At 39.5% G+C, this 10,967-nt stretch overlaps 1 protein-coding gene across 2 annotated transcripts in view; it reads right to left on the bottom strand.

The window, feature by feature from the left end:
- Nucleotides 1–2,055: 2,055 nt before the first annotated feature.
- The window catches only part of Dgkk (diacylglycerol kinase kappa), a 175,210-nt gene continuing 166,298 nt past the window's right edge, over nucleotides 2,056–10,967 (bottom strand). The window contains exons 28-30 of one of the 2 annotated variants that reach the window (XM_021250013.2): nucleotides 9,293–9,403; nucleotides 6,886–7,009; nucleotides 2,056–5,923 (exon numbers count right to left, since the gene is read on the bottom strand). In XM_021250013.2, the coding sequence (XP_021105672.1) occupies nucleotides 5,844–5,923; nucleotides 6,886–7,009; nucleotides 9,293–9,403 (315 nt within the window). In that variant the 3' untranslated portion in view covers nucleotides 2,056–5,843. The remainder of the gene's footprint in view (nucleotides 5,924–6,885; nucleotides 7,010–9,292; nucleotides 9,404–10,967) is intronic. The other variant, XM_004872012.3, reaches the window with a different exon arrangement.

Here is a 10,967-nt window from a genome sequence, read left to right as displayed (position 1 = left end):
TAAAAGAATTCTTAATACAGAAATGAAATGATACCAGAAGGCAATTTGGAACATAATGTATGAAGAAATTTTGCAATAGAATGGTAAATGTCTGGGCCATCATAATATTCTATTGAATTTTGTAAAACATGTTTGATTACTGAAAGCAAAAATTACATTTTCATATGGAATTTTCAGTGTGTACAGATGTAATACATAAGACAGTGGTAGCATAAAGAGGGGAGGGCAAAGGGCTTAATGTGCTGATTTTTTTTTACATTACAATTAAAATGGTAAGGGCAGAGGATTTAACTCAGTGGCGCTGCACCTGTGCAAGGTCCTGAGTTCAATCCCCACTATCAGAATAAATAAATGAATAAAATGGTAAAATATTGATTCTAGGAAGACCGTGAACAGTCTGCATTTTGTATTTCCTAGAGCGAGTGCTGTAAAAAATCATATAAATAGATGTCACAGCCACAATAGAGATATTAAAATGAGATACTAAAAAAGTTCAGATAATCAGACAGAAGGCAAGAAAAGGGAAACAGAAATTTAAAAAGGCCAAACCAAAAAAATAAATAAAATGGTCATTAAAAAGCCTTAGCTAATGAGAAACTAGAGACATTTATAGCTAAATGGATGCACATTGAGGCGATACTCTTAAGTGAAATAAATAGGACACACATGTGTAAATACCAAATAGTTTCTCTGGTGTGAAAAACTAAAAGTGTTGATAAGGATAAAAATGTATAATTGATATTGTGAAATAGGAAGAAAAGGTCTAAAGGAGTAGGGGAAGTGGGAGGGGTAGGGGAAAGGAAAGGAGGGAAAAGAAAAAATATGAGAAAAGGGAAAAATTGGAAACAAAGTCTGTAAATAGAGAAGGGTGGAGGGGGTGAAGGGAGGGCAAGGGAATGGGGAAAACAGAACCCAGATACCTCATGTAAAGGTACAAGATCCCAATGACGAATGTAACTGTATTGTATACCTAAAATGAACCAATAGACTTAATGGGAAAAAAGTGCCTTAGCTAATTAAATAGAATTGAAATCATACATAGTGTGTTCTCTGATCTCAAAAAATTAAATGGGAATAGAAAAGCAATAGTAAAATCTCAAAACACATAGAAAAGAAAACATTTTTATTCTGTATTTTTCTTTTTCTTTGTTATGCTGGGGACTGAATCCAGGGAATAACACATTTCCTAATAACTGATTGGTAAAAGAAACTGGAAATAACTCAAAATCCTTTAATAAGAGAATGGATAAATAAATTGTTGGATCCATACAGCAGAATACTAACCAGCAATAAAAAAGGATACTATTGATTCACCACAACAACTTGAAAGAATCTGAAAGGCATTACGCTGAGTTAAAGGAGTCTGTCTCAAAATGTTACACATTCTATTATATTCCTGTAGGCACAATACCACAGTGATGTAAAATAGATCAGTGGTTAGGGATAGGGCTATAGAGGAATAATATAAAGGAATTGTATGGGGTACTAGAAACTGTTCCATAACCTGATAGTGTTGGTGATTACGTAAATCTCTCCACATCTTCAAACTGAATGATTCCCTACACCCAAAACGGGGCAATGCTATTATATAGTAATTTTTAAAATAGCCTTAAATTTCATTTCTGATAGCACTTCAATAGTATATAAGGTGCAGTGAAATATTCTTAATCTGGATTATAGGGCCCACATGATGGTAGCTCCTCAACAACAGGATTGATTCCTCCATAAAGCCTAACAATGCAGTTTTTAGGGCGGTAGACTGAAATGTGGTCTTGAATGTCAGAAACAGCCCATCTCTAAATAAGAGACCATTTGGCCCTAAGTCAATTCAGCTGAGATATGGATGTCTACCTGGATACATACTATAGATAACAAGAGGCAGATGAATCTTCCATTAACCTAATTAACCCAAGTTGTTCATATGTCAGGCCAGTCATAACTTGAGGGTCTACTGCATTTCCCTACAAGATTGTCCTGAGCTACAGCTAGGTTTTAGAATTCACTGTGGTAGCTCTTTTAATATTATGATCAATCCCAAGGGCCAGTCTTATGTTGTTGTTGTCTACCCTTCCCTGTCATCTATAACTTCATGTGGCTTGTATAGATCTTGAAGTGCCACTCAAGTTCACTCCCCATTTTTACCACCATTTAAATTCATCCATACCAAGGTAAATGATGAGGCAGTGGTGTTGATTATATTTATCCATTTATTAAAATACTTCAATAAGCAACACTTTATTAACTTTGAGGACTGGTGTTCCATTTTGGGGGAGGAAGAGGAATAGGCACACTTTGTGAACCTTTTCTTTCGTTTTTTCTTGTTGATTCCATGACTACCCCAGCTTCCTCCCCCAACCAGCCCTTGGCCCTGCTGCATATTTGCAGGGACCTCAGAAAACAGAATTCACAGAGCAGAAAAGCAACAATGGATTACAGATTAGCAAACAAACAGACAAATGGAATTCTACAAACTATATAGTCAATCAAATTCCCTTATAGGATGAGATGGTGCAAATGAGTTTGGTTGCTTTGGTATTAGTTTATATCTCTTGTGAAACTAAAATTATTCTACTTGTTTTCTCAGGGAAGATGATGCTGACCCAACTGTTTCTTTTGGTCAACCTTTAACTTTTTAGTTAAAGGGTCTTTTTCAGATAGCTGCTGACCTCCTGTTGTATTGGCACCAGAAGTAGTTGGTGGCAGCTCAAATTTGTTGGTATTTTCCTTCCCCGCTGCTCTTCTGCCAGGAATTTCCCATCCAATCACTTCTTCAGAAAGTGCTACCAAAGATGCAAGCAAACCCTAGAGCTTTAGCTATTAATGGTTTCTGAACATGTTTGAGATGAATATTTGGTGTCCAGTCCCACACCTGAGCAATTATATTACTACATGTAGTTAACAATGAAGTCCTGAAGGAAGCTTATGCTCCCAGGGACTAAGTCAACTCCCTTGAGATAAGGATCACTTCTTGCTTTGTTTCCAAGTGAGTACATGCAAGAACAGGTGCCCAGAAAGCAGTCTTTCTTTTCAGGAAGCAACTGGTAACTAAGCTATTTAGGGGGTAACCAAGTGATTTAGGAAGCCACACCTGCTCTTGGGCCCCATCATCTATCAGTTCTTTTCCATATTCGGCTGTAGCCCCAAATCCTAGTAGTTTCATTCAATATCATTCTGACTCAGGGTGGGAGACAGGGTAGATGAAAGGGAATCTAGATGGCACAACAGAGCGACAGTACCATTACAATGTATATAGTATTTCAGCAAAGTAAGCACAAGAAAAGGAGTCTTATTATAATTGATTATCATCAGTGGTTTAAAAAATTATAAGACATAGCCATGCTTAGTCATTACCAAGATAAAGCTACCCTTTCTCAGGACTTCCTTCTGTTTCTTTAATATTTCTCATTTGGAAATGTTCCCTTTTGGAGAAGCCTCTTCTGAAAAAATATAAATTGATTCCCAACTTCGTGAGTATGTGTGCAGGTGTTAATTCATGCAGCAAAGGAGGAGCCAAGTTGAGCTGCAACGGTGACCTTCCTAATTTGATCTAATATCTCTTTCTGGGAAGAAAGAGTGATGCAGGAAAAACCAAAGACATGGCAACAGCACACTCCCCAATCAAATACATATAGTAAGTTAACATTCTGATAGTTAAATAAGTTTAAAATGTCTTCTGTCGTATTTTTCCATTGACTTTCTTCTTTAGTTGTAGAGTTAGGATGTTTCTATTTGTTTGGCACAGCAATCAGACATTTGGGGACTATCCCTTTGTTAGTATTTTTCTCTTCACCCCTGCAGAGGTGGAACACAGGTGGCTGGTTTAAGTGGATTAGGCTGGTGGAATTCCAGAGTTGAGAACCAGTCTTCAGAGTCTGGATTGTGCACCTTGATGTACCAGCCATTGGACCAAAACAAGTAATTGAGCACACTATGTCTAAGAAATGGGTTGAGGCCAGTTCTCTGGTTTTCTTTTGATAAGTGGGAAGAGACACCCAAAGGTATGAATTAAGGGTGGGATAGAGATGAGAGGCAAAGCAGATAAAACCTTTCTGGGCACTGGGGTTTGGTTAAATTTGACTGACTGGGATTAGGCATTTAATGAATTAGGATTTGGAATAATCTAGTCCTAGTTTGTTTTCATTAGAAATTTGGAAGAAGAACCATGGGGAAGTAAAGCCTTTTAGCCTTCATTTTCCCAGGCCCATTTTTTTTCTGATCACTCTAAATGCCCCTCTTGTACTCAAGGGAAGGGGGCAAGATGGGAGATTTGAAAGTGATTTGGGGGCTGACTCAACAGCTTGTCCAGAAAATTCAGGCCAAGAAAGAGCTTGTAGAGAAGGGCCTAGTTGTGACTCAATTGTCAGGCAGTCTCCAGCTCTGGTATTTATGTCACTGAGCTAAAGGTCTGGTTGCTCTGTGTCGTCTTTTCCTTGGGGAAGGAGCAACACAGTTTGCGGCAGTTGCTGATGTACAGGGTAGGAAAAATAGACCTAAAAAGGTGGCATGCCAACTTAGCCCCTTCTCTGGGGCATTGATATTTTTGTTCCCCTGTCTGTTGCCTGGGTCAAAATTTTAAATAGGCATCAGAATCAGCTGGCTGTAGGTAGATCCCAGCTACTTCTAAGACGCTAAAAATGCACCAAAAGATTAGAAGCTCCACCAATAATGAGGGCAGTTGGTAGAGGCATATGTATGTGTAAGGTAGTAGGGGATAGGGAAAGATTCCTGGATTAGCACAATAAATTAGAGGGTTACTTAGAGGTTGAGTTGTACTTTCAGTTCCTAAAAATATAAATCTATATATCTATATACATATTTATGTCACTATACCTAATCTACACTGCAGCACAGAAGCAAAACATTTATTTTAGAAATCCAGCAAGAATGCAGGCAAACAGTCCATGGAGTCATGCAGGCTAGGATCAAGGCAGTAGGAGGGGAGCTTGTATGGTTGCCATGAAGAGTGAGGTCCATCAGTGGGCCCACCCAGCCACCAGAGCACCACCTGGACGGGTGCAAAGATATACATGAACACATGGAAAAACACAAAGGAGAGAGAGAGACAGACAGAGAGAGAGAGAGAGAGAGAGAGAGAGAGAGAGAGAGAGAGAGAGAGAGAGAGAGAGGGAGAGAGAGAGAGAGAGAGAGAGAGAGAGAGAGAGAGAGAGAGAGAGAGGGATGGAGAAGAGAAGGAGAGAAGAGAAAAAAGAGAAGAGAATAGGAGAGAAAAGAGAAGAGGAGAGGAGAGGGGAGGGGAGGGGAGGGAAGGGAATGGAAGGGAATGGAATGGAAGGGAAGGGAAGGGAAGGTCATTTAACAGGACAAGACCCCAGGACCTAGTTCTCATTATAATGAGCCAACTAGAAGAAATATCTTGAAGTTTGAAGTTGGCAGGGATTGGGGGAGAAACACAATCGAGCCTGGCTGTCCTGCTTCATCTTTTCATCTCCTTGAGGGTCTGTCATTCATTCATTCTTTAGTGTCAAGAGTTTCTCTGCCAGTCAGAGAAAACCATTCCTAAACTTCCTGATGAAGTGAACTCCCTCAAATCCTTTATAGATCTACAAAGAGCTTATCCAAGTAGATACTGTAGGTGCTCAAGATACACAAAGAGAAAGAGAACTTAAAAAGACAACTTGAAATAAGTATCTTTGGCCAATGAAAACATGTAAACCTCTAAGAAAACTTGATTAAGTTCAGGAAAAATGGACTAGTATAAAGAATTGGAAGGTCTTTCTTGGTGGTGCTCATGTTTGTACTGAAATAGTGTATGCCAACCTGTATTAGGGTTTTGAGAGTTTTTAGTAGAATTCTAAAATGTGAGTTCTTCCAGCTTTCAAGGGCTACTGTTGAGATATTGATGGTGTTGGAGGATCATCACTTTCTGCTTCATCTTCATGACTCCTATGATGCCACAAATTACCTTCAGAGAAAAACCACATACAGAAATGAGGTTAGTACTCTGCCAGATGCCCAAACCCCAAAGAGAGCAAAGTGTCTGTTAGGAGACAGACTAGTTTGTTCATGTACCAACCATCTCTGAACCATCAGATATCAGGTGATATCAGGTGAACCAAACACAAATAGGATGAATTCTTAGAACCTGATAATCTATGGAACTGCTATTGACTCCATCAGAGTCTTCAGAAATATTCTTAAAAACTAAAGCCTCCTAACTGGCAGATTCTTAGGGAATCAAAACAGACCATACCTGAGAAAATACAGTTTGGTCCAAGAGATTCTCTCTTGGCTTCTGTGCGAACTCTTGGTTTCTTAGAAACAAAACAGATAACTATCTTCTAATCCTGTTTTCCTATGTTCATTACTGCTACATCTCTTAAGCTTGTAGGTTGTCTAGGCCCCAAATTTATGAAAGATCATGATTTGGCATAACTGACAATTCTTAACAGAACCTTCTTTTGAATCCTACTGACATATCAACAATTTTTAGGACCAATTTTTAAAAATAATCAGATAGAGCCAAATTTAAGCAATAGAATATATAGAAATTTCATGTTTCTATAGACTTACTATAACGGATGGGGGAAATGTGTTTACATAAGTCACAGAACCTGTTCCAGACCCTTAGAAATGGGTCAAGCAGTAAAATAACTGCCTGATTGCATTTTTCTTTTCAGCTGTCCATATCACAAAGGCCACATAGCTTTGTTCTTTTTCATGTTCTCCCCCTACCATATTGCTTTCTAAATTCATACCTTGTCCAAGACACTGCTTGGAATGACCCAGACTTGGCTCTCTGCTGGCTTTTCCATCATTACCTCACCTGTGAATGTTTCTAATGTTGTTCTAATGGAGGCTTCTGCTTCCTGAGAGGAAGTCTTCTGGGGAGTCTTCATGACCCCTATGCTTGGGGAAGAGACTTACCAATAAAACGGTGGAATCTTTGGCCTGATTTAGCTTTGTCTTCCTCTTGTAATTTCTTTTTTCCCACTTTGCGGAACTTAAATTTCAATCTGAGGCTTCTACTGTCAGCATCTGAGGATTTTTCCTGAGAAACAATAGCAAGAGGAAGGTCAAAATATTAGTTACCTAACATCCATAAGTAATTCCTTGAGGCCTGGAAAAATGATGGACAAGAATGACTCCAGAAAGCAGGCACATCTACTCTAGCCAGGAATGAGATACTTATACTAACTGGTCATATATCCCACGAAAGAAATTTATCTTTATGCCAGGTAGATACTTCATGCCTACTTTATGCCTTGCTAGACACTTCAATAAATACTCATAGAAGCCTCAAAACAATCTGGCAAAGTGACTATTATTATCACTACATTAGAAAAGAAGAATCAGAGGCTCAGAGAGGTTAAATATTTCACCTGAGGGCATGTGGCTAGGGATTAGAAGTATAAGATTTCTAGGTCCACTGCTAGGTCATATGGCACCTCTGCATGAATTACAAAAACCACCCCTTTCTTCAGACATACAATTGATGAGGACCTACTAACCCCCTTAGCCAAGTACCTTCTTATAGGAAAGACCCTGCCTCCCAGGCCATCTGCTTCCCTACCAGGAATGCAAAGACGGTTTTTTAAATATAGCTCTTAATTATGAATTTGAGTTTTCTGCTGTTTAAATTATGTAGGCTCTGTAAATCCAGCTCAGCCTCCCAGTCTTTGCTCCTGCTACAGCGTTCTGACTTTACTACTAGTATTTGTAAGACATAGTTCTGAGGTTAACTTCGTTGTTATAAAATCCAGCCAAACATATTCCAAGCAGCTTTCAAAATACCATCTTTTGAGGATTATTTGTACCTCCAATTTATACCCTGTTGAGTGAAGGGTATAAATCTGCTTCCTCTTCCTGTTCTTAGTCCCACTTACCCTATTTCCTCTAGTACTGCTCCTAGATATATACATCAGCCTTCAAAATTGCCTTTCAGGAGCAACCTTAAGAAAGGGCACAGAAACTTCCCCTCAGCCAAACCCCTGGAAAGTCCAATAAATAATTGAGTCTCATTCTATTTTCTCCCAGAAAAGTGGATCACAGTCTTCTGTGAGCAATACTGGTACCAAGTGAATAAGCAACATCTTCCTGGCTTTCTTTCGATCTACTCTGTCTTTTTTATACCTTCACTTCTATGGAAATACTGGAGCTCAGAAAAAAGATTATGTCACAGGCCACATAGATTAACATATAAAGTGGGATCTCACAGTATGGACTGTGTTTATCTCATGTCACTCAATATCCAATCCATTTTCTTATTTCAGGAGTTTGGTGAGAGATGTGAACTGGGTAATGATGGAATGGGGTACAATGATATTTTACACCCTTTGCTGTCTAACAGTACATTTTCTTTCTCCAGAGGCAGCATCAGGACCTTCAAGCAGAAAAGGCCTTGGGAAGTGCTTGGAACATCAGCAAAGGCACATGAGAGAGTTATTAAATTTCTTAAGACCTGAATTTATATATGACTTTTCTTCAGAAATGGTAGTCTGTTTGCTTCACTAGTCTAAACATGCCTTGCTTATATGCATATAACTGGTGAATGGAGCCAAAACACAGGTATAATGAGTGTGTGTGGGAAAAGGGATTGCCGCAGATTGAAATGAATGATTCTATGGTAGGAAAATTTCAAGAAAAACCCTGCCAGGCCATAAATAATGTAATTTAGCTAATGATAAGTGGGCACCTTTGGGTCATTTGACTTATGAAATGGGACTATTATTCAATCTTTGGAAATCACTCAGAGTTGTTTAAAAAATGACAGCTTCCCTACAGCTAAGTTGTAGCCACTGCTGCCATGCTCAGTTTTCTTTTAAGCCACACTCCTGCTAAGGGGTGACACTGAGAGAGCCTATTAACTTCCCAGAGGGGAAGAGACAGGAACCATCCGGGAGAGGTGATATTTAGGAAATTTATCGACCAATATGGTCTGGGATCTAAACATTTAGAACAGATTTTGACTGTAAACAACTTGTATGGCCATGCTGGTATGCACTGGAGGAAGTTCAGTCCTGATGGCAGCGATGTGCAGGGAGCAGGAAACAACATGGAGAAACCCCAATCTTTCTTATTATTTCTTGATCATCTCTTGTTACCAAGTGGGTCTTCACTCGAGTTGTTTTTCCATGGTCACCTCATTTTTTATGTTCTCTGCCTTGTTCTGTTCACTTATGATGAGACAAGGAAGAGTAAGCTCCATTAAAGTTAAAGTTGAAAGCTGCCACTGGACTGACTCCCTCAATCACCACATTGTGAGTCACGCTGGAAAGTAAGATACCAAGGCAAAATTTTCTCTTCCCTTTATTTCTCTCTCCAAGTTATGTACCTCTGGAAATATGATTGATTTCATCCAGTTGATCTCTGATAGCTTTTCAAACTCTTTGTTCAGATAATCCAGAGCAGTTTGTAGTGTGGCTTCATCCTCAGCATCTCTCAACTGGTACAGACAGAAAAAACAGTGAGTCCAAATGCCAAGAATCCTGTATTCACAGACTCTTGCCCTCTCCCTTTGTCCCAGCTTCTTTTAGTGGCCAAGACACCACAGAGTGACAACTTGTATTTCCTTTGGCCTATCATCAGCTCTTTGGTTTCTTGAAAGCAAGATCTAGCTACAGACAGCTCTCTTCTTTCTTAACAGAGAGAGCCAGGAAACTGACAGATGTTGGGCACACTTTGGGGCTGGGCATACTCACTGTTTGGTAAACAAAGGCATTTTGTCCACTGTCACTTAACACTGAGTTTTTTTCCTACAGTTTAGGGTCTAGGACAAGGTTTCTGGAGGCCATCCAGTGTCCCACTAAATAACAGCTACCAGGTTTTGAGCAGCTAGTATATGCCACGCACTATGCATACATAATTTGATTCTCCATTCCCAATAACCTTATAATACTTTACAAGGTACTGTTCTCATTTCATATGTGAGAAAGCAGACTCAGAAATTTAGTGCTCAAGATTGCACGGTTAAACAGAAGCCAGATCTGTTTAACTCAATAACCTACCTTTTATACATCATTATCCCAGAAAAGGACACGTGCAGTGGCCACATGTAGGGTGGCCAGATGCTGAGAGGAATTTTTATTGCACACTTACTGTAATTTAAAAGCTATTTTGTGAAGCAAAGAGAGAGGGTTAGAGAGACTGGCTCAAATTTTCCTTTCCTGGTAGAGGGTCTGCTTCCCCAGGCTGTGCTGTAGCCCTTGGCTATTTGCTCTTAGTAATTAGATAATGAATTCTAAATGGTTGTCCCACAGGTTCAGGAAAGCAAACTTAAGTGCTCGCTAGTAAACCCTAGTATCCAAAAGATGCAATCTGTACAATGCAGGGAAGACTAGATTCACATGCAATCATATCCAACTCAAAGAACCAAATTCTAGACCAGCAATACAGAGAAGATCATTTTTGTTCCACTAGTCAATAAGTTGGGGACACAGAAGCACACTGATATATTCAGCCCTGACAGGCTTACAGACCACCTAACCTGGCCTCATCTTTCCTCCCAACCATGTACTCTACTTTTGATCTGGCATGTCTGCAGCTTCTTGCTGAGTCTGGGCCACTTGCTGCTCCAGCCAGAGGTAGAAGTGTATCAACTGACACAGTTGGATGGCAAGTGAATGATCAGGGGATGGGATAGGAGGTTATAGCCAGTCATGATATGATATGAAGGAGAAACAAGTCAGGGCTGACAAATAAGTTCTTTTGCTTTACAACTAATAACAGAACAATACAGGGTGATCCAGACACATAGGGTAAATGTATGCCAAATAAAGGAAGTAAGATTTATCAGTAGGATTCAATTCATCAAAAATCTAAATCCCCACTACAGATATGTCTCCCCAAAGGCTTATGTGTTAAAGGCTTAGTTTTTAGCTTGGCATTATCGGGAGTTGGTGGAACCTTTAAGAGATGGGTCTTAGTGGGAGGCGTTTTGGTCATTGGGGCATACTCTTCAAGAGGATAGTGGGATCCCAGCCTATCTTCTTCCATTCTTCTTTATTCCT

The sequence above is a fragment of the Heterocephalus glaber genome, unplaced genomic scaffold (genome assembly GCF_053883595.1).
Source record: "Heterocephalus glaber isolate CG9 unplaced genomic scaffold, H.glaber_assembly_v1.0 deba00001546, whole genome shotgun sequence".
In the NCBI taxonomy this organism is placed as follows: Eukaryota; Metazoa; Chordata; class Mammalia; order Rodentia; family Bathyergidae; genus Heterocephalus; species Heterocephalus glaber.
Note: the sequence above shows the minus strand (reverse complement) of the source record. Positions and strands in the feature narration are given on the sequence as shown.